Source organism: Oncorhynchus masou, chromosome 15, assembly GCF_036934945.1.
Source record: "Oncorhynchus masou masou isolate Uvic2021 chromosome 15, UVic_Omas_1.1, whole genome shotgun sequence".
Classification (NCBI taxonomy): domain Eukaryota; kingdom Metazoa; phylum Chordata; class Actinopteri; order Salmoniformes; family Salmonidae; genus Oncorhynchus; species Oncorhynchus masou.
The window spans coordinates 47,333,546-47,360,234 of NC_088226.1; the positions used below are offsets into that span (position 1 = coordinate 47,333,546).

The window sequence follows — 26,689 nt, forward strand, 5'->3', positions numbered from 1 at the left end:
TCTCAGTCCCTGCCGCTGAAAAACATCCCCACAGCATGATGCTGCCACCATGCTTCACCGTAGGGATAGTGCCAGGTGTCCTTCAGACGTGACGCTTGGAATTCAGACCGCAAAGATTCCAATCTTGGTTTCATCAGACCAAATAATCTTGTTTCTCATGGTCAGAGTCCTTTAGGTGCCTTTTGGCAAACTCCAACCGGGCGGTCATGTGCCTTTTACTGAAGAGTGGCTTCCGTCTGGCCACACTACCATAAAGGCCTGATTGGTGGAGTGCTGCAAAGATGGTTGTTATTCTGGAAAGTTCTCCCATCTTGACAGAGGAACTCTAGAGCTCTATCAGAGTGACCATCAGGTTCTTGGTCACCTCCCTGACCAAGGCCCTTCTCCCCCGATTGCTCAGTTTGGAAGAGCTGCCAACTCTAGGAAAGTCTTAGTGGTTCCAAAGTTCTTCCATTTAAGATGGAGGCAAATGATGGAGGCAACTATGTTCTTGGGGACCTTCAATGCTGCAGACATTTATTGGTACCCTACCCCAGATCTATGCCTCGACACAATCCTGTCTCGGAGCTCTACGGACATTCCTTCGACCTCATGGCTTGGTTTTTGCTCTGACATACACTGTCAACTGTAGGACCTTATATAGACAGGTGTGTGCCTTTCCAAATCATGTCCAATCAATTCAATTTACCACAGGTGAACTCCAATCAATTTTTTGAAACATCTCAAGGATGATCAATGGAAACAGGATGCACCTGAGCTCAATTTCGAGTCTGATAGCAAAGGGTCTGAATACTTATGTAAATAAGGCATTTCTGTTTAAAGCATTTTATACATTTCTAAATTTCTAAAAACCTGTTTTTGCTTTGTCATTATGGGGTAGTGTGTAGATTGATAAGGGACATTTAAAAAAAATCAATTTTAAAATAAGGCTGGTAACATAACAAAATGTGGAAAAAGTGAAAAGGTCTGAATACTGTCTGAATGCTGTCTGAATGCATTGCAAACCCTGAATGAGGCAGAGCAAATAGCATTGTAAATAAAACTCATGTATATTTATTTATTTTCCCTTTTGTACTTAAACTCTTCAATATTTGTACAACACTGTACATCGCCACAATATAACATTCAAAATGCCTCTATTCTTTTAAAGCAGTGTAATGTTTACTGTTTATGTATGGTTGTTTATTTCCCTATTATTCGTTATCTATTTCACTTGCTTTGGCAATGTATGTTTCCAGTGGCAATAAAGCCCTTTTGAATTGAATTGTGAGAGAGAACGAGAGAGACCCTCAGGGGATGAGACTTTAGCCTGATCTGTCGCAGCTCTCTCAGGACCTTAATCTAGTTCCATCACTCTGAGATGAAACACCACACACATACGAGAGGCAAGCAGGAAGCACTGGGTACCGGGGGGTTTAGGGTTTCAGTGCCTTGCTGAAGAGACCAGTGGCAGTAGGTACTGATTACAGAAACCCTCCAGCCCTGAGATTCAAACCGCCAATAAATCCATTTTCTGGGCTAACTCTGGAACCTAAATCCAATAAATTCAAATCAAATGTTATTGGTCACATACACATGGTTAGCGGATTTTATTGCGAGTGCAGCGAAAAGCTTATGCTCCTAGATCCGACAGTGGAGCAGTATCTAACAGGTAATATCTAACAATTCCACAACAAAACCTAATACACCCAATCTAGTAAAGGAATGGGATGAGAATATATAAGTGTAAAATACAGCGGGGCAAAAAAGTATTTAGTCAGCCACCAATTGTGCAAGTTCTCCCACTTAAAAAGATGAGAGAGGCCTGTAATTTACATCATAGGTACACTATGACAGACAAAATGAGAAAAGAAATCCAGAAAATCACATTGTAGGATTTTTAATGAATTTATTTGCAAATTATGGTGGAAAATAAGTATTTTGTCAATAACAAAAGTTTATCTCAAAACATTTTCTGTAAGTCTTTACAAGGTTTTCACACACTGTTGCTGGTATTTTGGCCCATTCCTCCATGCAGATCTCCTCTAGAGCAGTGATGTTTTGGGGCTGTTGCTGGGTAACACGGACTTTCAACTCCCTCCAAAGATTTTCTATGGGGTTGAGATCTGGAGACTGGCTAGGCCACTCCATGACCTTGAAATGCTTCTTACGAAGCCACTCCTTTGTTGCCCGGGCGGTGTGTTTGGGATCATTGTCATGCTGAAAGACCCAACCACATTTCATCTTCAATGCCCTTGCTGATGGAAGGAGGTTTTCACTCAAAATCACACGATACATGGCCCCATTCATTCTTTCCTTTACACGGATCAGTCGTCCTGGTCACTTTGCAGAAAAACAGCCCCAAAGTATGATGTTTCCACCTCATGCTTCACAGTAGGTATGGTGTTCTTTGGATGCAACTCAGCATTCTTTGTCCTCCAAACACGACGAGTTGAGTTTTTAACAAAAAGTTATATTTTGGTTTCATCTGACCATATGACATTCTCCCAATCTTCTTCTGGATCATACAAATGCTCTCTAGCAAACTTCAGACGGGCCTGGACATGTACTGGCTTAAGCAGGGGGACACGTCTGGATCTGCAGGATTTGAGTCCCTGGCGGCGTAGTGTGTTACTGATGGTAGGCTTTGTAACTTTGGTCCCAGCTCTCTGCAGGTCATTCACTAGGTCCCCCCGTGTGGTTCTGGGATTTTTGCTCACCATTCTTGTGATCATTTTGACCCCACGGGGTGAGATCTTGCATGGAGCCCCAGATCGAGGGAGATTATCAGTGGTCTTGTATGTCTTCCATTTCCTAATAATTGCTCCCACAGTTGATTTCTATAAACCAAGCTGCTTACCTATTGCAGATTCAGTCTTCCCAGCCTGGTGCAGGTCTACAACTTTGTTTCTGGTGTCCTTTGACAGCTCTTTGGTCTTGGCCATAGTGGAGTTTGGAGTGTGACTGTTTGAGGTTGTGGACAGGTGTCTTTTATACTGATAACCAGTTCAAACAGGTGCCATTAATACAGGTAACGAGTGGAGGACAGAGGAGCCTCTTAAAGAAGTTACAGGTCTGTGAGAGCCAGAAATCTTACTTGTTTGTAGGTGACCAAATACTTATTTTCCACCATAATTTGCAAAACAATTCATTAAAAATCCTACGATGTGATTTTCTGGATTTTTTTGTATGTCATAGTTGAAGTGTACCTATGATGAAAATTACAGGCCTCTCTCATCTTTTTAAGTGGGAGACCTTGCACAATTGGTGGCTGACTAAATACTTTTTTGCCCCACTGTATATGGATGAGCAGTGACAGAGCTGCTAAGATGCAATAGAAACTAAAGAATAGATAGTGAAGGATACATTATATACAGTTGAAGTCAGAAGTTTACATACACTTAGGTTGGAGTCATTATAATTTGTTTTTCAACCACTCCACAAATTTCTTGTTAACAAACAATAGTTTTGGCAAGTCGCTTAGGACATCTACTTTGTGCATGACACAAGTAATTTTTCCAACAATTGTTTACAGACAGATTATTTCACTTATAATTCACTGTATCACAATTCCAGTGGGTCCAAAATGTACATACACTAAATTGACTGTGCCTTTAAACAGCTTGGAAAATTCCAGAAAATAAAGTTGTGGCTTTACAAGCTTCTGATAGGCTAATTGACACCATTTGAGTCAATTGGAGGTGTACCTGTGGACGTATTCAAGGCCTACCTTCAAACAAAGTGCATCTTTGCTTGACATCATGGGAAAATCAAAATAACTGAGCCAAGACCTCAGAAAGAAATTGTAGACCTCCACAAGTCTGGTTCATCTTTGGGAGCAATTTCCAAATGCCTGAAGGTACCACGTTCATCTGTACAAACAATAGTACGCAAGTATAAACACCATGGGACCACGCAGCCATCATACCGCTCAGGAAGGAGACGCGTTCTCATAGAGACGAACGTACTTTGATGAGAAAAGTGCAAATCAATCCCAGAACAACAGCAAAGGACCTTGTGGAGATGCTGTAGGAAACAGGTACAAAAGTATCTATATCCACAGTAAAACAAGTCCTATATGGACATAATCTGAAAGGCTGCTCAGCAAGGAAGAAGCCACTGCTCCAAAATCGCCATAAAAAATACAGACTACGGTTTGCAAATGCACATGAGGACAAAGATGGTACTTTTTGGAGAAATATCCTGTGGTCTAATGAAACCAAAATAGAACTGTTTGGTCATAATGACCATCGTTATGTTTGGAGGAAAAAGGGGGAGGCTTGCAAGTCGAAGACACCATCCCAACCGTGAAGCACGGGGGTGGCAGCATCATGTTGCGGGGGGTGCTTTGCTGCAGGAGAGTCTGGTGCACTTCACAAAATAGATTATTATGAGGAAGGAAAATTATGGGGATATTTTGAAGCAACATTTCAAGACCTCAGTCAGGAAGTTAAAGCTTGGTCGCAAATGGGTCTTCCAAATGGACAATGACCCCAAGCATACTTTCAAAGTTGTGGCAAAATGGCTTAAGGTCAGACAAAGGATCTGCATCGGGAAAGTCATATTCCTGGTCGTAGTGCTGGTTGTGCTAGTAAGTTAATGTCTCTCTGATATCAAATAGTTCTTCCCGGCTGTATGCATTAACACGTAAGAAATAATACATTAAATAAACAAAATACTGCAGTTTCCTAAGGACTTGAAGCGAAGCTGCCATCAACTTCTAAACTACTGTACCTGATGCCCACAGCAGTATTTCATTCATCTTTTTTTGGCCATTATGAGTGGCTAATAGTTACAGACCAGTAGACTATATAGGCATGCACACATGGCTCACACAAGCTCACACACACACACACACACACACAAGTAAGTACACTCATGCACACACATTCTTGTGACAACCCCCCCTCCCTTCAGAGTCATCCCAGCATGTGAGCGACATGAAAGCCAAGAGAGGTAGATAGAGAGTGAGAGTAAGGGGGATGAAAGAGGTATAGGGAGAGGTAGAGAGAGGTAGGAGGTAGATTTGTATAGATAGCTCCGGGGTTAGCTTGCCTGCTGAGTGGTTTATATTAGTATCATGCTCCATCACAGCCTTTCCTGTCACAGCTGAATTCATCTGTGTGTGTGTGTGTGTGTGTGTGTGTGTGTGTGTGTGTGTGTGTGTGTGTGTGTGTGTGTGTGTGTGTGTGTGTGTGTGTGTGTGTGTGTGTGTGTGTGTGTGTGTGTGTGTGTGTGTGTGTGTGTGTGTGTGTGTGTGTGTGTGTGTGTGTGTGATGTAATTAAATGTCCGCTGCGGCTGTGACCTGCTGTGCCTCTAACACATCTAATGAAATAATCCTCCATTACATCTGTCACACTAACAGACAGAGAGAGAGAGAGAGAGAGAGAGAGAGAGAGAGAGAGAATGATTGCAGACATGAAAGGAACAACCCAATGCAACACAATCCAACAAAGATGTCTAATAGGAGCAGGAAAAATGACCTTGCCTGGGCTTTACAGTGTCTCAGCGGGCTGACAGTGTTGTTAAAACCCAGTCACACTACTGTAGCTGTTCCTAGAGTGAAGCTACTCTCTTATGGATGATCCCCAGTGCTATAGCTCATTTACTGGGGACTGGACAACAACCGCATCCAACACTAAAGTTATGTTTCTTGGGATTGTGTGTAGAAACTAATTTATGGTTGATTTTATCATCAAGCTAACTGTACTCTGATTTTCCTGAAGACTCTATGTTGAATGATTATATTACCATGCTGACCAAGGCCATGCAGGGTCATTGTCCTGTATGTGTTTATACATATTCATATCTGTAGAGGGCTAAGATCTGCCACTAGGGGGCTGTGGTTACTGTGAGAGGTGTCCTCTCCTCCTCCACTTTCTCTCCTCCCCACCTCTCTTCCTCACAGCTCTTCATCACCTCTTTGACCCGGATGACAGGGGCGAGCACTTGGGACCTGAGGTGTGTGTGTGTGTGTGTGTGTGTGTGTGTGTGTGTGTGTGTGTGTGTGTGTGTGTGTGTGTGTGTGTGTGTGTGTGTGTGTGTGTGTGTGTGTGTGTGTGTGTGTGTGTGTGTGTGTGTGTGTGTGTGTAGCCTGCAGCCATCCACTCTGACAGAAAACAAGGAACAAATTAGAGTGGTAAATCCTCAGGGACAGAACCGTCCACATTACCCCCCCCCCAACTCCCGAAAAATACACCATTGCCACCACTATGACAAGGTCACCTTGTGAAGCAAAAACCTTCTCAGGCCAGAAGGGGAGTTCAGTCTGAGAATAGAGAGGGAGACCGAACCTGCTGTTTCAATTGTCTATCTGTCTGACTGACCCTGTCAATATTGAGTCTCTTTCACTGATCCCTCTTCCTCTTTCCCTCCCTCAGTCCGTGTCTCGTTCCCAAACTATCCAGCTACACAGGTACCAAATGAGCTTTTATACTGTTCTAAACCGAAACAAACAAAAACATGGTATTTATGAAGACAGGACATCTGTTAAAACAAATGTCTGTTTCATCCTCCCATCTTTCCCGAAATATAGAAACACTTGAAGTTACTCCTCCCTCTCATCTTGTCTGTCTTCGTGAATCTACTCCCTTCATCTCATCCCGTCTGTCAGTAGGGGAGGTCTACATTAATCTACTCCCTTCATCTTATCTGTCAGTAGGGGAGGTCTTCATGAATCTACTCCCTTCATCTCATTTTTTCTGTCAGTAGGGGAGGTCTACATGAATCTACTCCCTTCATCTCATCTTGTCTGTCAGTAGGGGAGGTCTTCATTAATCTACTCCCTTCATCTCATCTTACCTGTCAGTAGGGGAGGTCTTCATGAATCTACTCCCTTCATCTCATCTCGTCTGTCAGTAGGGGAGGACTTCATGAATCTACTCCCTTCATCTCATCTTGTCTGTCAGTAGGGGAGGTCTACATGAATCTACTCCCTTCATCTCATCTTGTCTGTCAGTAGGGGAGGTCTTCGTGAATCTACTCCCTTCATCTCATCTTGTCTGTCAGTAGGGGGGGTCTTCATGAATCTACTCCCTTCATCTCATCCTGTCTGTCAGTAGTTGAGGTCTTCATGAATCTACTCCCTTAATCTTGTCTGTCAGTAGGGGAGGTCTTCATGAATCTACTCCCTTCATTTCATCTTGTCTGTCAGTAGGGGAGGTCTTCATGAATCTAGTCCCTTTATCTCGTCTTGTCTGTCAGTAGGGGAGGTCTACATGAATCTACTCCCTTCATCTCATCCTGTCTGTCAGTAGGGGAGGTCTACATTAATCTACTCCCTTCATCTTATTTGTCAGTAGGGGAGGTCTTCATGAATCTACTCCCTTCATCTCATTTTTTCTGTCAGTAGGGGAGGTCTACATTAATCTACTCCCTTCATCTCATCTTGTCTGTCAGTAGGGGAGGTGTACATGAATCTACTCCCTTTATCTCATCTTGTCTGTCAGTAGGGGAGGTCTTCATGAATCTACTCCCTTCATTCTCCCAGCAGGGTTGTGTGATGGAGGGACAGAGAGAAAGAAGGAGAGATGGAGAAAAAACACATGAAAGAGAAACAGAGAGATGGTGAGCTTGTCCTTGCAATGTAGCCATCTGTGTGTGTCTGCAAGAGAGGGTGTGTGCGAGAGAGTATGAGTGTGACATATGGGATGTTTCCATGTGCAAATTACTTGCGGAGAAACTGTTGCTATGGAGACTAGTAACTGGTGCGGTCGAACAACCACATGAAAAGTCTGGAGGAAACCGTGGCACGCACGCACACGCACACACACACACACGCACACACACACAAATACTTTAGTCCATTGGTCTAACCTAGTCTTTTGGTGCGCAGCAGAGACGGATTTAAGAATCGGTTGGTCACATAGACAACACACTAACACCGGAATACACCCACATCACAAAAAAACATTTTAATTAAATGTATGGCGCTTTTCTCCCGCTTGCTCTCTCTCGCTCTGTCTTTCTCTTCTCTCTCTCCTCTTAGACACAGAGGTCATTTAGAGGTCTAACCATTAGCAATATTAATTCAGTATCACTCCTCAGATGAGAGCTTGGAGAAGCAGACAGAGAGAAGCATTTCATTGATATGAGGAAGCAGCCTCCTCGGCCGTCCCACTGTCACTGTTTTATTATCACCTGGAGCGTGTGTGTGTGTGTGTGTGTGTGTGTGTGTGTGTGTGTGTGTGTGTGTGTGTGTGTGTGTGTGTGTGTGTGTGTGTGTGTACGTGTGTATGTGTGTTCCTTGTGTGTGTGTGTGTGTGTGTGTGTGTGTGTGTGTGTGTGTGTGTGTGTGTGTGTGTGTGTGTGTGTGCGTTCCTTGGTGTGTGTGTGTGCGTGTGTACGTGTGTATGTGTGTATGTGTGTATGTACGTGTGTACGTGTGTACGTGTGTACGTGTGTACGTGTGTGTGTGTGTGTGTGTACGTGTGTACGTGTGTATGTGTGTTCCTTGGTGTGTGTGTGTACGTGTGTATGTGTGTTCCTTGGTGTGTGTGTGTGTGTACGTGTGTGTACGTGTGTACGTGTGTGTACGTGTGTATGTGTGTATGTGTGTTCCTTGGTGTGTGTATTCACTGTAACAGTTGTATCACTCTATGTAGCAGAGACAGCATGCGATTGTAAAAGCATGCTAACTCCCAGCCCAGAGGGGGAAGAAGGGGATGGAGGAGGAGAGAGAGCTGATGATACAGGTGGAGGATAGAGGAGAGGTGTGCAGGTTAAAGGAGCTATATGTCATATTTTTTCTTTGTTATTTCAGAAAAATGTCCTGATATCTGCAGTAATAGCGGAATGATAGTTTCACAATGTTTCTTTGTTTCAACAACAACAACTAAAACGTTTTGGGCCCACACAAAATTGCATAAAGATTGTTCAGCCTTCTGGCTCTTGTTGTCAAAGCTTCACTCAGAGGCATGGTTATCATCGCACAAGCAGAAATTGCCCTGCCATTACCTGGTTGCTAAAATTCTATAACATTTGCCTAATTTCAGTTTATGTTACCAAACAAGCAATTCATAGTGTAAAGAATCATTGTACAATCTACAGTGCATTCGGGAAAGACCTCTTGACTTTTTACACATTTTCTTATGTTGCTTACGTCATTCTAAAATTGATTAAATAGTTTTTTCCCTCATCAATCTACATACAATACCCCATAATGACAAAGCAAAAACAGATTTTTATCAATTTTTGCAAATAAAAAACAACTACTGAAATATCAAATTTTCAGACCCTTTACTCAGTACTTTGTTGAAGCAACTTTGGCAGTGATTACAGCCTTGAGCCTTCTTGGGTATGACGCTACAAGCTTGACAAACCGGTATTTGGGGAGTTTCTCGTCTTCTCTGCAGATCATCTCAAGCGATGTCTCTCCAGAGATGTTCGATGGCTTCAAGTCTGGGCTCTGTCTGGGCCACTCAAGGACATTCAGAGACTTGTTCCGAAGCTACTTCTGCGTAGTCTTGGCTGTGTGTTTAGGGTCGTTGTCCTGTTGGAAGGTGAACCTTCGCCCCAGTCTGGGGTATTGAGCGCTCTGGAGCAGGTTTTCATCAAGAATCTCTATGTATTTTGTTCTGTACATCTTTCCCTTGATCCTGACTAGTCTCTCAGTCCCTGCCGCTGAAAAACATCCCCACAGCATGATGCTGCCACCATGCTTCACCGTAGGGATGGTGCCAGGTGTCCTTCAGACGTGACGCTTGGCATTCAGACCGAAGAGTTCAATCTTGGTTTCATCAGACCAAAGAATCTTGTTTCTCATGGTCTGAAAGTCCTTTAGGTGCCTTTTGGCAAACTCCAACCCGGGCGGTCATGTGCCTTTTACTGAAGAGTGGCTTCCGTCTGGCCACACTACCATAAAGGCCTGATTGGTGGAGTGCTGCAGAGATGGTAGTCCTTCTGGAAGGTTCTCCCATCTCCATAGAGGAACTCTGGAGCTCTGTCAGAGTGACCATCGAGTTCTTGGTTACCTCCCTTACCTAGGCCCTTCTCCCCCAATTGTTCAGTTTGGCCGGGCGTCCAGCTCTAGGAAGAATCTTGGTGATTCTTCCTAGTTCTTCCTAAATGTCTTCCATTTAAGAATGATAGAGGCCACTGTGTTCTTGGTAACTTCAATGCTGTTTAGGTACCCTTTCCCAGATCTATGCTTGAACACAACCTGTCTCGGAGCACTACGGACAATTCCTTCGACCTCATGGCTTGGTTTCTGCCCTGACATGCACTGTCAACTGTGGGACCTTACATAGATAGGTGTGTGCCTTTCCAAATCATGTCCAATCAATTGAATTTACCACAGGTGGACTCAAATCAAGTTGTAGAAACATCTCAAGGATGATCAATGAAAACAGGATGCACCTGAGCTCAATTTTGACTCTCATAGCAAAGGTTCTGAATACTTTTGTGTAAATAAGTGTCATGGCTTTCGTTGTGGGAAGGAAGAGTGGACCAAAATGCAGAGTGGTTGTGATTCATTTGATTTAAATAGAGAGACTATACACGAATAAACTAACAAAATAACAAATGTGCGAAAACCTAAACAGCCCTATCTGGTGCAAAACACAGAGACAGGAACAATCACCCACAAACACACAGTGAAACCCAGGCTACCTAAATATGGTTCCCAATCAGAGACAATGACTAACACCTGCCTCTGATTGAGAACCATATCAGGCCAGACATAGAAATAGACAAACAAGACATCCAACATAGAATGCCCACTCAGATCACACCCTGACCAACCAAAACATAGAAACATACAAATAAACTATGGTCAGGGTGTGACAATAAGGTATTTCGTTTTTTTCTAAAAACCTTTTCCATTATGGGGTATTGTGTGTAGATTGACTAGTGAACATTTTAGAATAAGACTGTAATGTAAAAAAAATGTGGAAAAACTCAAGGGGTCTGAATACCTTCCGAATGTACTGTAAATCGATGTGAAATATCTTTCACTAACAAAACGGATTTTCAGCTGTTTGAAGCTGGTGGACCAAACTGAAAGTACAAGTCTCAAGCGAGAGTAGTTTCCACTAGGTTCCACAGCCACAAAGTCTCTGCTGTGCTGTGAAGAGATGGGAGGCAGGAGAGGAGGGAGAGTTGTTCATATTCAGCCTAAGTACTGTTGCAATTCACCTAGCTTCCACATGGATGAGACATTTTATACGTAGCACCTATAAGTGTGTATAATGTGTATCTGGGTAAGTCTTCTATATGGAGCAACAGACTGGGTCTGAAACCTCAGAATTCATGGAGCTTTCAAAGCAGGGCATGCCTATGGGAGAACACACACAAGCATGCACACACACAAAGACAATAGGGAAACCCAACAGGTTTCCACATCCTCCCAGGGAGAGTACTGATCCACTAACAGGCTTTCTACAGGGTCCACAGCAGACTGATCGACCCTGGGTGGAATACAGTTGGAACAAATATAATTGCATTTGTATTTCATCACCCTCACGTGTGTGTGTGTGTGTGTGTGTGTGTGTGTGTGTGTGTGTGTGTGTGTGTGTGTGTGTGTGTGTGTGTGTGTGTGTGTGTGTGTGTGTGTGTGTGTGTGTGTGTGTGTGTGTGTGTGTGTGTGTGTGTGTGTGTGTGTGTGTGTGTGTGCGTAAAGTTTCAAGCCATTGTGTCAGTAACAGAGTGCCCGCTGTTTAGTGAATCATTGTGTGACTGTTGGGCAGGGTCTGGGGGTTAGGGAACATGGGTGCGGACCTCTCCAGGTGTTCAGGCCCGTGCCACCTGGCTGGCGCTGAGAGAGATGAACACACATACTTGTACCGACATACCTGTTAGCTACAGCTTAACACCTGCCTTTGCACCTGAAGCTAAACAATCAAATGACAGCACTGTAACACTTAACAGCATGAAGGCATTATAAAGGCATTATGAACGCATTACGAAGCCTTTATTACCTTTCCTCCTGGAGTCTCTCCTGACACTGGGCCTGACAGCTGGCTGTAGTTCCGCCTCTGTTGACATCCTCAGGTTCCACCCCCCGGCCCACAGGCTGGTTTGATCCGGTTCTGCTCCGGTCTGTTTCCGAGGGTCCACTTCACAACGTCAGCGCCGTGTGTCTGTGTGTTTGTGGGGGCGCCGTGTGTGTGTGTGGGGGCGCCGTGTGTGTGTGTGGGCACACAGGCTCATGGGAGAGGGAAGGGCTTTAGCCCTGACACGACATCCCACACACACTTACAGAGAGCTGGGAACAGAGAGAGAGAGAGAATGGGGATGAGAGGGAGAGAGGGAAAGGAAGGGAGAGAGAGATGGTTGGTACATTTATTCAACCTTTTTCCACACATTGATACTATCCTGTCTGAAGGAGACTTTGGAGGAGACAGGGAGATTAGGCATCCCTTCTTCCTCCCTCCCCTCTCCTTCCTTCCTCTACCGTCCTCATTCCAACTAATGCCCCACATGCCCCTTGTGCCATCCAGTGCCCGTCTGTCTCCTGTGAGTTGATAGTTGCCCATAATGGCGAAGCCCCATTGTCTACGTGATGCTCGTCCCTCAATCGATCTGTCTTGAAAGACGTGTGACACATCTAAAAAATATAGAGATTCTGCTCATCCACCTGACACTAGTTCCTAATTCTGAAAATGACTCGGCTCTCGGTGGCTATGACGCACTGGCTACTACGGTAAACCATGCTCAAGCTAGCAGCCTAGTCCAAGCTTGTTTGAATGGCTACACGGTAGCTAGTTTGACATTTTGTTGATGAAGTTATAAGGCACCAACGTTATGGGACTGTTCTTCAGAAATCAGCATGTATCTGACGGCTGGCACTCTGCCTCGCTACTTTGTAACATTTGGCCAACGCGATAACGATAACGTTGCAGAGAGCAGTCAACTGTGCTGTAGATCTCATCGCACTAATCATGGCAGAAGAGATATCATGAAAACTAATTTGTGCATTAGCTAGAACTTCACTGCACTAGCTAGCTAGCTAGAGGGGGTATTCAGCAGTGAGTGTGTGAACTGGCGTCATTAGCGTGCATGCCTTTCGTTTCATTATGGATTGATTTGAGACTGGTTTAGCCAGCAAGCAGACACTAGTGGCACAGTTTGTTTTTGCACATTTCAAATTTCATACTGATTCTACCACCAGAAAACACCTTAGCTAGACTTAGAATTAGGTTTTTGAAGACTTGCTAATAAAACATGTTCAATATCAGCTACAGGTTTCAGGTTTTCCTCTTTTGGGGATGAAAGGGGGTTCAGTGGATGATGTTACCTTGGTAACCCTCTGCATTCCAACCAACAGAACTCACACACACAAACACACTCACACTCACACTGACAATACTCTTTATCAGAGTAAAACATGCTGGAGTTGTACTGTACTGAATGAGTCACTCCAATTGCTGCTATTATGGTCACTCTGCTGCAAAATGGAGGGAGAGAGAGAGAGATAGAGAGAGAGCGATAGAGCGAGAGAGGGGGAGTGGAGAAAGGACACTAATGCAACCTCAGCTCCAAACCAGCCCCCCTCCCTCGTTCTCAATCTGCCTTTTCTGTCTACTAACTCTCTCTTTCAGGGCGTGAAAGTAGCCTCAGCTAGATATCCTTTATTTCTAGTGGATTATTCTTCATTTGTACCAGACTATTCAGCTGTTTATCTGTCTTATAATGTTGCCATATGTTTGTAAGTGTTGCACCACCCCGCTGTGAGTGCTGCACCACCCCAATGTGTGTATGAGTGTGTGTGTGTGTGTGCGCGAGCCACCCTGCGTGCTTGCGTACGTGCATATGTGCTTGGCATCTGGTGGATTTCTCTGGGGAAAGTCAGAGATATTTCTAATCTAGGGTAAGATACCTTGAGGGAGAAAGACAGATTTCAAAGAGAGAGGAGGAAGACATTCAGCATGTTGTCCTATAACAGTGGCTCAACGTTAACATATCACACAATTAAGAAACATAACAACAACAACCTGGAATACTGCGATGTTTCTCAACGACCCTGGGATGTTGTAGACCAATCCCTTCGATGGTTAGCTCATTTGGACAGTTCTGTTTTAAATGTAAACCATGAAGTTGGAAGATCCATACAGGTCCCTGGTATAGAAAGGTTGAGAAACACTGTTCTGTTCGACTGTAGGAATCAGCTGTCCGAACCTGGTCTGGTCTGAGCTGAGAAATGGACATGAACATGGCTTAGTGCCTCTGAAGAACGAGAAGAGAGGACGGCCGGAGGAGAGGAGGAGGAAACAAGCGGTAAATTGGATGCCCGTAAGTGGGCCACAGCCAACAGTAGTGTGTGTGTGTCTGCCTATGTGTGTGTGTGTGTGTGTGTGTGTGTGTGTGTGTGTGTGTGTGTGTGTGTGTGTGTGTGTGTGTGTGTGTGTGTGTGTGTGTGTGTGTGTGTGTGTGTGTGTGTGTGTGTGTGTGTGTGTGTGTGTATGTGTGTCCATAAACCGGGCGCTGCCAAGAGGAGCTTAATGCCCAGAAATCATCTGCTTCTACACAGACACACTGGCAGAGAGGGAGGGAGTACAGCAAGGCCAATCCCTGCACTGTCACTTGTCTGTTAGGTAAATGTAAACGTCTATCTCCCTCCCTCTTTCTCTACTTCCCTCTTTCTCTCTACCTCTCTCTCTCTCTCTCTACCTCCCTCTCTTTCTCTACTTCCCTCTCTCTACCTCTCTCTCTCTCTACCTCCCTCTCTTTCTCTACTTCCCTCTCTCTCTCTTCATCTGTTTCTCTCTCTCTCTCATTGTGTTCTGTCCATCATGCTTAGGGTGAGATTAGCAGCGACACTCATTCAGCCACTCAGCTCTCTCTGAATAATAAACTTCATATCTCTCATTCTTCTCCTCTCACCTCTCCTACCCACGCTAGATTATTGAGACGTAATTTATAGATTGGCAGGTAAGGGTGCTCTCGAGCGGCTAGATGGTCAAATCAAATTGGTTGGTAACATACACATGGTTAGCAAATGTTAATGCGAGTGTAGTGAAATGCTTGTGCTTCTAGTTCCGACCGTGCAGTAATATCTAACAAGTAATCTAACAATTTCACAACAACTACCTTAAACACACAAGTGTAAAGGAATGAGAATATGTACATATAAATATATGGATGAGTGATGGCTGAACGGCATAGGCAACATGTAGTAGATGGTACAGAGTACAGTATTTACATATGAGATGAGGCTATGTAAACATTATATAAAGTGCCATTGTTTAAAGTGACTAGTGATACATTTATTACATCCAATTTTACATTATTAAAGTGGCTAGAGATTTGAGTCAATATGTTGGCAGCAGCCACTCAATGTTAGTGATGGCTGTTTAACAGTCTGATGGCCTTGAGATAGAAGCTGTTTTTCAGTCTCTTGGTCCCAGCTTTGATGCACCTGTACTGACCTCGCCTTCTGGATGATAGCGGGGTGAACAGGCAGTGGCTCGGGTGGTTGTTGTACCATTCGGGTGATCTTTACCATTCGGCCATCAGATTTCCCACCAATGCTCCTTATAGGACACATCACTGCACTCTATACTCCTCTGTAAACTGGTCATCTCTGTATACCCGTCGCAAGACCCACTGGTTGCTGCTAATTTATAAAAACCCTTTTAGGCCTCACTCCCCCGTATCTGAGATACCAACTGCATCCCTCCTCCTCCACATACAACATCCGTTCTGCCAGTCACATTCTGTTAAAGGTCCCCAAAGCACACACATCCCTGGGTCGCTCGTTTTTTCGACTGGAACAAGCTGCAACAAACACTCAAACTGGAAACTCATTCAAAGACTCAATCATGGACACTCTTACTGCTTTACGTGATGTATTGTTGTCTCTACCTTCTTCCCCTTTGTGCTGTTGTCTGTGCCCAATAATGTTTGTACCATGTTTTGTGCTGCCACCATGTTCTGCTGCTGCCATGTTGTGATGCTACCATGTTGTTGCCACCATGCAACGTTGTTATGTGTTGCTGCCATGTTGTGTTGTTGTCTTAGGTCTCTCTTTATGCAGATTTGTGTTGTCTCCCTTGTCATGGTGTGTGTTTTGTCCTTTTAATCCCAACAATCTCACAGCGACACGTTTAGTTATTACCTACCAGCTGTAACACCTGTCCTGAGAACACCAGAATCCAGACGACTGTAGAATACTGTTAAATACTTCTGAATACTGCAGAATACCACACGACTGCTACACTGCTGTACCGAGCACAGATATGAAAAGAAAAGGAGAGAAAGAGAGGAGAGAAGGAATGCTGAGACAGGAGGTTAAAGGTCATTCGAGGAGAGAGGGAGCAAAGTGCGAGAGACTGGAGAGAAAAGGAAGGAAGGGCAACAGATCAGGCAAGATAAGAAAGAAAGAGAGATGAAAGATCGGATGATCAGAGAGAGAGAAGTAAAGTTCAGGACTGCGGGTTAATGAAAGCACAGAGAAAAGCAGACACCACACAGCCCAGGGAGAAAGGAGGAGAAAGGAGGAGAAAGGAGGAGAAAGGAGGAGAGGAGACTGTCTGGGATGGTTAATTGGCACCTTATATGACCCGCCAGGAATCAAACCCGTGTGGTTTGTGTGTCTTCAGACTGTGTTAGCCCGCTGAACTGAAGCCTGATTGTCAGCTGTAATATATGACGTGGGACTTCAGACATGGTAGCAGCAACGCTGCAAAGGGCACATTCACCATGTGTCAGTGTCAACAAACTAACTAAGGTACCATCACTATTCTGAAGACATAAATAGCCTGCCTCATATCTCATTCACCCAAAAGACACACACACACAAACACGTGCGCACACACACACACACATACAAACACACACACACACCTCACTTCTCGTTCACCCAGTCTATTTCTAGATATGGGGCTGTAGATATCAAAGCTGTGTATTCTCTACAGGGAATTCTTCTTCTCATGTTTGAAGGGGAAACAGAGACCAAAAACAGGTTCTCTTTTATAAGTGTGGTGCTCCCTTGTGCCATGTTAATCTGTTACAATGTAAATTGGACCAGTTCACCCATGTCTTTTTCCTTCATCACACAGCCAGAAAACGTGAGCCTCTCTGTCAGACGTGTGACTGAGAGAAGCCAGCAGGCCAGCCTCAACAGGTGAGTGATGTGCCGCATCTCTGGACGGAGCACAGGGACCCTCCTCAGTCTAAATAGAGTGGGAACCAGTGGAGCAGAATACTGGGGTAAAGGCTACAGTTCATCACTGCTATCCTGTCACACACGCTCACACACTACTGTCACATAGATGGAGAGGACAGGAGAGGGGAGGGCTGCTGTATCAGGGTGAGGTAGGTCATAAACAGCAGTGTGTCTCAATAACACTATCTAATCTCATTTCTAAAGCAGCCAGTGGCCAGCACAGAGAGAATTTACTCTGAGACATAGTCAGTCTGTCGTCACCCTACTTTTTCTCCTCACTGGGGTTTCAAACTTCGGGTAACTTTCCCCAAATCGCCAATGGAGGATTCTGGATTTCCTGCCTGTTCCAGGAATTTCTGGAAATCTTGGGATTGTTGGCAAAGATACTAGAATTTTGCAACCCTACTCCTCACCATCTCTCTCTCTCTCTCTCTCTTTCGCTCTCCCATTTTCATACTCATAGGTGCAGCACCTACACAGCACATACACACAAGTGTAGAAGTGTTGACACAGCACCTCAAGGTTCAAGGTAACAAGTATTTCAGCTTGTCATAAAACAGCGAAGTGACTGACTCATCCCTGCTATCTTGTACGTGACGCACGAGCTGAACAGGAGATATACACAGTTGGGTAGACAGACAGACAGACAGACAGACAGACAGACAGACAGACAGACAGACAGACAGACAGACAGACAGACAGACAGACAGACAGACAGACAGACAGACAGACAGACAGACAGACAGACAGACAGACAGACAGACAGACAGAGACATGCCATGACATGAGTCACTATTGGTCGTTTGGGCTCAAGACATTTTTGCATATTTCAATTTCAAAGTCTTGTACAAACACACAAACAAACACACACATACATCACACACATCATGTACGCAGCGTGAATGATCAGAACATTCCCATCCTGAATGGTTCTTCACTCTCTTCTCTACAGTGTTTGAGCGCCCTGTCCTCAGGGACGACTGTCACGCGTGTGCGTGAGTGTGTGTGTGCACGTGCATGAGTGAGGTAGGTAGGTAATGATGGTGTGCTAAGCCGAGTCCCACCTTGCCAGAGAAAAGCCCCACTAAGCCATCGCTCATGCTACCACTGCTAATGATACTCACACATACTACAGATGGAGGGAGAGACGGAGAAATGCAGACAGCATGAAGAGGGGAGTAAATGTGGCGTCACTGACAGAGGTGGAGGGAAGGAGTGTGTCTGTGTGATTGGAATGGGCAATCAGACCTCCACACTATATAGTCACTAGTCACTTCCTCCAAAGAGGAAGCTTGCTGATTCCTGGTTTAAAAAGGTTGAGAAACACTGATCGGAAACCCTTCCTCCACTTCTCTCCTTCCTCCTCCCCTTTACTCCCCCTCTCCAAGTCTCCCACACAGAGGTGAAAGAGGGAAACTGTGGTGAGCATTCTATCTCTCCCTTCCTCCATCTCTCTCTCTCTCTCTCCCTCTCTCTCTCTCCTACCATCTGTACAGTAACAGGCGTGTTACCTGTAGCATTGCCTGCAGCAACACAGTCTCTAGGGACCAGCTCTCTATTCTCTCTACCTCTAATATCTCCTTTTCTCTCTCTCTCCTCTCTCTCCCTCAATCGCTTTCTCTCTGCTGGTGGGACTTGAGGAGCGGCGGTGTGATGAATTGGGATATTGGAGTCGGGCTGTGTGTGTATGTGTGTGTTTGCCAGCCGTGCTGTAACATTCTGGAGTTTTAGTAATTAGTCCCACCTGAGTGTCTCGTGTGTGTGTGTGTGTGTGTGTGTGTCTCGTGTGTGGGTGTATGTAGTCTGCTCATCTCGTAAGTCTCGCAGGTGAGTAATTAAACGCACCAAAACACCTGGATCTGATTACTCTCCCTCGTTCTTCCTCCTATCCGTCCTCACCGTCCTCATCACTCCCTGCTGTCATCTTAGTTAGAGCCACACCCACGAGATCTCTCTGGTCCAATCACAACACAGACACCGGATGGCTCCTCTACCACCGGTAATGTACTACAGGCAGGGTTGGATAGGTTCATTTCTAAATGTAATCCGTTACAGTTAAAAGTTATCTGTCCAAAATTGTAATCAGTAACGTAACTGTCGGATTACTCAAACTCAGTAACATAATCGGATTACATTCCATTACTTTTAGGTTACTTTCTCCTTAAGAGGCATTAGAAGAAGACAAAAATGTATGTTACCAATTGAACGACATCTACTGCATTTTTCACTGGCTGTCCACTGGTTTCAAAAACAATGAAAGATAGGCAGCTTAAACTTCTTGAATTCAACCATTATTGGGTTCAAATACACATTTAGATTTGTGAACAGCCATCCACAACAACCACAATCCGTAAGATACAAATAGCTAAATGAGAGAGCAGCAGTGTGATTCACATCAATGCGCTATGTAGATATCAATAATAAGGGATATCTGTATCGCCGTAGACTACACCACTGCTGTCATCCTTACCTCCAAGCTTTTATTCAAGTTGGATAGTCTTTGGGTGCTGACAGCAGTCGCACCATTGCTAGACATAGCTTGGACTGTAGGCTACAAAAGCCTATTCCTGCTCATTTCCCACGATCCATCAAACACGTTCGGTGTGTCATCATAGTGGTCTCTGACATCATAGTGGTCTCTGACATCATAGTGGTCTCTGACATCATAGTGGTCTCTGACATCATAGTGGTCTCTGACATCATAGTGGTCTCTGACATCATAGTGGACTCTGACATCATAGTGGTCTCTTACTTGTTGTCAGACTCGCTCAGATGGAACAAACTTCAATGTGCGCCTTTTTTCAATGCTAATTTGAATGTCATTATGAAAACGGAGAAGTGTCAACTATTTATTTTCGCAAACATCCTTTCTGAATTTAAAAGCAATCCTCGAAGTAATCATGTCGTTTTTCAAAGGTATCTGTAAATCGATTACAATGTTTTAGCTGTTAATGTAACGGATTACAGTTAACATTTTTTGGTCATCCCTTACATGTAACGGATTACATTTAATCCGTTACTCCCCAACCCTGACTATAGGTAATATTCCATCAATGAGACTCAGCACGTTAAAGCCATGGCAGGGTGTTAGAGTCAAGGCTGTATGTGCGTGTGCCTGTGTGTGAGTGTGTGTGTATGCATGCATGAGTGGGTGCATATGTGAATATGTGTGTGGGTAAATCAGTCAGGGTGAGCACTGAAAGGGTGATTTAAGACACAGTTTTGCAGGTCCATTGAGATGTTACCAGTTAATACTTACTCTAACCTTAACCTCCTCCTCTCCTCTCATCTCCTCTCCTCTATCCCTCCTCTCCTCATCTCTCCTTTCCTCTCCACTCCTCTCTTATCCATTTGTCTATGTGTGTGTACTGTGTGCAGTCTATAGGAAAGCCAGAAGTTGTAGCAGAAACAGTCTGAGCTGTTTTATACACATCACGAGACACTACTGAGACTAGTGTTCCCTGTTTTGTAGAAGGAGGAGGAATGCTACAGACAGAGACCCCGGGCAGAGACACCAGGCAGAGGAAAGGAGAGGAGGATGAATGCTACAGACAGAGACCCCGGGCAGAGGAAAGGAGAGGAGGAGGAATGCTACAGACAGAGACCCCGGGCAGAGACACCAGGCAGAGGAAAGGAGAGGAGGATGAATGCTACAGACAGAGACCCCGGGCAGAGGAAAGGAGAGGAGGAGGAATGCTACAGACAGAGACCCCGGGCAGAGGAAAGGAGAGGAGGAGGAATGCTACAGACAGAGACCCGGGCAGAGACACCAGGCAGAGGAAAGGAGAGGAGGATGAATGCTACAGACAGAGACCCCGGGCAGAGGAAAGGAGAGGAGGAGGAATGCTACAGACAGAGACCCGGGCAGAGACACCAGGCAGAGGAAAGGAGAGGAGGATGAATGCTACAGACAGAGACCCCGGGCAGAGGAAAGGAGAGGAGGAGGAATGCTACAGACAGAGACCCGGGCAGAGACACCAGGCAGAGGAAAGGAGAGGAGGATGAATGCTACAGACAGAGACCCCGGGCAGAGGAAAGGAGAGGAGGAGGAATGCTACAGACAGAGACCCGGGCAGAGACACCAGGCAGAGGAAAGGAGAGGAGGATGAATGCTACAGACAGAGACCCCGGGCAGAGGAAAGGAGAGGAGGAGGAATGCTACAGACAGAGACCCGGGCAGAGACACCAGGCAGAGGAAAGGAGAGGAGGATGAATGCTACAGACAGAGACCCCGGGCAGAGGAAAGGAGAGGAGGAGGAATGCTACAGACAGAGACCCGGGCAGAGACACCAGGCAGAGGAAAGGAGAGGAGGATGAATGCTACAGACAGAGACACCAGGCAGAGGAAAGAAGAGGAGGATGAATGGATGTGAGAGGAGGGGTGGGGTGGAAGAAAGGCTTGCAGGGAGGGAGGGAGGGATGGAGGGAGGAGTGGAGGGGACAGGCTAAAGAAAGGGAGATGAGAGACAGAAGCATTAGAGTGCAGGGTAGAACTTTATATGAACTCCACCTAATAAGGCATTAGTGAGCAGGTTAGGACTTTATATGAACTCCACCTAATAAGGCATTAGTGAGCAGGTTAGGACTTTATATGAACTCCACCTAATAAGGCATTAGTGAGCAGGTTAGGACTTTATATGAACTCCACCTAATAAGGCATTAGTGAGCAGGTTAGGACTTTATATGAACTCCACCTAATAAGGCATTAGTGAGCAGGTTAGGACTTTATATGAACTCCACCTAATAAAGCATTAGAGAGCAGGGTAGAACTTCCTATTAACTCAACCTAATAAGGCATTAGTGAGCAGGGTAGGACTTTATATGAACTCCACCTAATAAAGCATTAGAGAGCAGGGTAGAACTTCCTATTAACTCAACCTAATAAGGCATTAGTGAGCAGGGTAGAACTTTATATTGACTCCACCTGATAAAGCATTAGAGAGTGGGGTAGAACTTTATATTTACTCCATATAATAAAACATTAGAGAGCAGGGTAGACCTTTATATTAACTCTACATAATAAAACATTAGAGAGCAGGGTAGCCCTTTATATTAACTCTACATAATAAAACATTAGAGAGCAGGGTAGCCCTTTATATTAACTCCATGTAATAAAGCATTAGAGAGCAGGGTAGCCCTTTATATTAACTCTACATAATAAAACATTAGAGAGCAGGGTAGCCCTTTATATTAACTCCATGTAATAAAGCATTAGAGAGCAGGGTAGAACTTTATATTAACTACACCTAATAAAGCATTAGAGAGCAGGGTAAACTTTATATTAACTCCACCTAACAAAACATTAGAGAGCAGGGTAGACCTTTAAATTAACAGGGTAGAAATGTATATTAACTCCAAGTAACAAAACATTAGAGAGCACAGGGTAGAACTGTATATTAACTCCACCTTATAAAACATTAGAGAGCAGGGTAGACCTTTATATTAACTCTACATAATAAAACATTAGAGAGCCGGGTAGACCTTTATATTAACTCTACATAATAAAACATTAGAGAGCAGGGTAGACCTTTATATTAACTCTACATAATAAAACATTAGAGAGCAGGGTAGACCTTTATATTAACTCTACATAATAAAACATTAGAGAGCAGGGTAGACCTTTATATTAACTCTACATAATAAAACATTCGAGAGCAGGGTAGACCTTTATATTAACTCCATGTAATAAAGCATTTATAGTGGATAAGTAAATAGTTGATTCATAATTTATGAATCATTACTACCACATCTGTAAATGTTAGTAACTTATTTATTCACACATTTATAAAAATAAAAAAACGTTTAAACTATTGAATCATGATTTATAAGAAAATTCATGAGATTGAATATACTGTAGGTCCTTATTAATCATTTACTAACCATAAATTAAAGGGATACCGCGGTATTCCGAGATTCAGGTCATTTTTCGACAGTCAGGTGAACTCTTGATAACATTCGTATGCCTCTGTATGCTGTTTGTAGATGATTGAAGATGGCATATCGTTAGCTGGAAATCTTCCGGTACAGTAGCCAGATCTCTCTATTTCTCACACACACACACGCGCGCACACACACACACTCACACACACAGCTTTAAAAGTAAATGTGTGTGACTATAGTAAAAAATAACTGGCTCTATGGATACAAAGAGCTTTTAAACATGTCCAAAAACGAAAACACTGTAACCATCTGTATAACTTTACACACATAGGCCTGCACACTGGGCGAGTTCGTTTGCATGGCCCGGTGCCGCAGGTGGGCGGAGTATGCATATTTTAGGGAACCGGGCCATTAATGAACTCGCCCACTTACTCCCGCTCTCATGCATATCCTCTCTCACACACCCACTCTTGCATATGCAGCTTACCTTTGAGGCATCTCTTTGAGTAGCTTACCTCTTTTCAATTCTTCCTGTGCCATCCAAATGTAGAAAATAGCGGCTCGTGAGTAGTTAAAACGGTCCGCTACTTGCGCACGAACAGAAAGAAAAAAACACAGCTCCAGTAATATTGGGCATAACTTTGACAGGATTTTGGCTAGAGGCACACGGTCTTCAGCGATGTAAAGATGTTTCAGGTAAAGCAGCAAGCAATGACTGTACCTGTGTTCCGTGTTGTGTTTAAAAGGCTCCATGCGGAAACTTGCGCTTAAAAGGTTCCGCATTATCACATTATTAACACGGTAAACTTGCACAGCCTTAGTTTTGAGTTACCAGTGTAATTTCTTAAGTGACTCAAAATAAGGATGACATGCCAATGGTAGACATTCCAGCAGTACCTGATGCTCCTTATTAACACTAGAACCGCTAAAGCAAAATCATCTGAACGCTCATGAATTTAAAGCCAATTTTACAGTCATTTTTGGAATAGTTTTCCACATTGCCCCTCCTTCTCCGGACAGTTGAAGATGCCGTTGATAATCACCTCTATAATTGCATCGAAACTGAACCTAAACGATTCCGAAACTAATTTCACACATATAACAACAGATTAAATGAATGAAGTAAAGCATGATGGGGGAGAATGGGTGAATTGACAAGCCCGGGAAGCGAACGATGCATAATTATGTCATCACTAACTGTGAATGAAGAACAGGGCGGGCCATTCTATTGCATTGATCTATTCTAATTCTAATCTCAAAATGAGATGTACAGTCATTTATATCAGTCCACCGAATCGAAATAGTCTTATCAATCTAATCTGGCCTACTTGGAGTACACAGTGAGATTGTGCGTAATTTACAATGGCAAGAAGACCAAGGTAAATGCTGCACATGCTGCATTAGCGTTTCTACAAAATCGGAACGAAAATGACTCAAATAGTGTGGAAACAAATGTATCAAGAAATCTGTGATTATTCTACTGATTCTGAACCTCAGCCTGAACTGAAACCTGCGAGCCCGAAGTGCAAAAAAGGCAGAACGGTGCGCACTGAGCAGGAGCCCGCGTCACCACCAAATGAATCAGTGAGACAGGAGAGAGGAAGGGAGGACACCGTTTGGACAGAGCAAGCCGGTGATAATGCTTTGGAAGATTTTCAGCATAAAATGTCACCCCTGAGAGAGCATCTCAATCAAATCAATCAGCAACGCACTCACCAGCTTTTGTTGTTTATGTAACATGGCTTTCAGAGGAGGCTGGTGGTAGGAGCTATATGAGGACAGGCTCATTGTAATCACTGGAACGGAATTATTGGAATGGTGTCAAACATGTGGTTTCCATATGTTTTATGTGTTTGATTCCGTTCCATTTATACAGTTCCAGCCATTACAATGAGCCTGTCCTCCTATAGCTCCTCCCACCAGCCTCCTCTGATGTACACGCTCCAACTGATGCAATGGGGGAAGATATACAACATGTAAGCACGAGATGACAATAAATTGAACATTTTTGACTGCTGTCATATCAACACTTATATTCATTATAATAACATTACTGCTTTTTCACAATTTATCAAGCAGGCTTGGAGCTTATAAAGATCTTCAGGCTACTGATGTTTTCATAATTTGACCATGCCTCTTGGTGGTTAGGGTACTCTTTTTTTTCATTATAAAAAGAAGATGTTACCACGTTCTAACACATATGTTTCTGTTTCAAATTTGTAACGACTGAACTCAACTAAAATGTATTAAATACTTGAATGTGTTTTTAGTTTTTCCATATAGCCTTCAGAAACATAAACAAATGAAAATGCTATTGGGTTATTTGAAGAAAAATAAAGTTATTCTATTGTTACCCAAGACCTTCACAAACACAACCAAATTATTATTTTTGTGAAAGCATATATGAAATGTATTAATTACACTTTTAGAACGTTGCAGTCAGAATGACTGTCCCTCGAGGCCCAGCAGGGATACTTTGGGATTTTCAAGGGATACTTTGGGATTTTGGCAATAAAGCCCTTTATCTACTTCCCAAGAGTCAGATGAACTCATGGGATACCATTTTTATGTCTCTGCACCTAGTGTGAAGGAAGTTGCTAACTAGCATTAGCGCAATTGCTAACTATCGCCAGCACAATGACTGGACGTCTAAGGTAACAGCTAGCATGCTGGTTAGCATTGACTCGCCAAACTACCTCTAACGGCCTTTATAATGAAAGCAGAGACATAAAAATGGCATCCATGAGTTGCCAAAATCCCGAAGTATCCCTTTAAGGTCTCAAAATGGCCCTAGAACATATCAACAAGTTAAACAATAAGCACACAACACAGAGGATGTATGTTGCCCAATCCTGGTAAATCCAAATAATCTGTGACAAAAACCCAAACACCGGAAATACTGCTGCTTCCAAATACGAAACAGCCTACAGGGAGGAGGTGAGGGCCCTGGCGGAGTGGAGCCTGAAAAATAAGCTCAACGTCAACAAAACAAAGAAGTTGACTGTGGACTTCAGGAGACAGTGGATGGAGCACGCCCCTATCCACATCGACAGGGCTGCAGTGGAGAAGGTGAAAAGCTTCAAGTTCCTCGGCATAAACATCACTGACAATCTGAAATGGTCCACCCACACAGAGAGTGTGGTGAAGAAGGCGCAACACCTCCTTTTCAACCTCAGGAGGCTGATGAAATTCATAAGCCTCTTACAAACTTTTACAGATGGACCATTGAGAGCATCCTGTCGGGCTGTATCAGCTCCTGGTGCGGCAACTGCACCGTCCGCAACTGCCGGGGTTCTCCAGAGGGTGGTGCAGTCTGCCTAAAGCATCACTGGGGGCACACTGCCTGTCCTCCAGGACATTTACAGCACCCGGTGTCACAAGAAGGCCAAGAAGATCATCAAGGACCTCAGCCACCCGAGCCACTGCCTTTTCACCCTGCTTACAATCCAGAATTCGAGGTCAGTACAGGTGCATCAAAGCTGGGACCAAGAGACTGAAAACAGCTTCTATCTCAAAGCCATCAGACTGCTAAATAGTCACCACTAGCCGGCCCACATCCAGTACCCTGCCCTGAATTTTAAACTACTGTCACTAGACAGCTACCACCCGGTTACTCTACCATGCACCTTAGAGGCTGCTGCCCTATGTACATAGTCATGGAACACTGGTCACTTTAAATAATGTTTACATACTGTTTTACCCACTTCATATGTACAGTATATACT

General features: G+C 44.1%; 1 protein-coding gene and 1 long non-coding RNA gene across 8 annotated transcripts in view; one reads left to right on the plus strand and one right to left on the minus strand.

Moving 5' to 3' along the window:
- LOC135556344 (disabled homolog 1-like) overlaps nt 1–26,689 on the minus strand; it is an 85,342-nt gene that overhangs the window by 42,021 nt on the left and 16,632 nt on the right. For 5 of the 7 annotated variants that reach the window (XM_064989478.1, XM_064989481.1, XM_064989479.1 and 2 more), the window contains exons 1-2: nt 16,039–16,173; nt 11,896–12,182 (exon numbers count right to left, since the gene is read on the minus strand). In XM_064989478.1, coding sequence (XP_064845550.1) covers nt 11,896–11,962 — 67 coding nt within the window. In that variant the 5' untranslated portion in view covers nt 11,963–12,182; nt 16,039–16,173. Of the gene's footprint in view, nt 1–11,895; nt 12,183–16,038; nt 16,174–26,689 lie in introns of those variants that run through there. The other 2 variants (XM_064989480.1, XM_064989475.1) reach the window with 2 other exon arrangements.
- Nucleotides 16,323–21,424, plus strand: LOC135556346 (uncharacterized). The gene is made up of 3 exons (XR_010457976.1): nt 16,323–16,646; nt 16,978–17,042; nt 20,557–21,424. It is a non-coding gene; the product is annotated as an uncharacterized LOC135556346 (long non-coding RNA).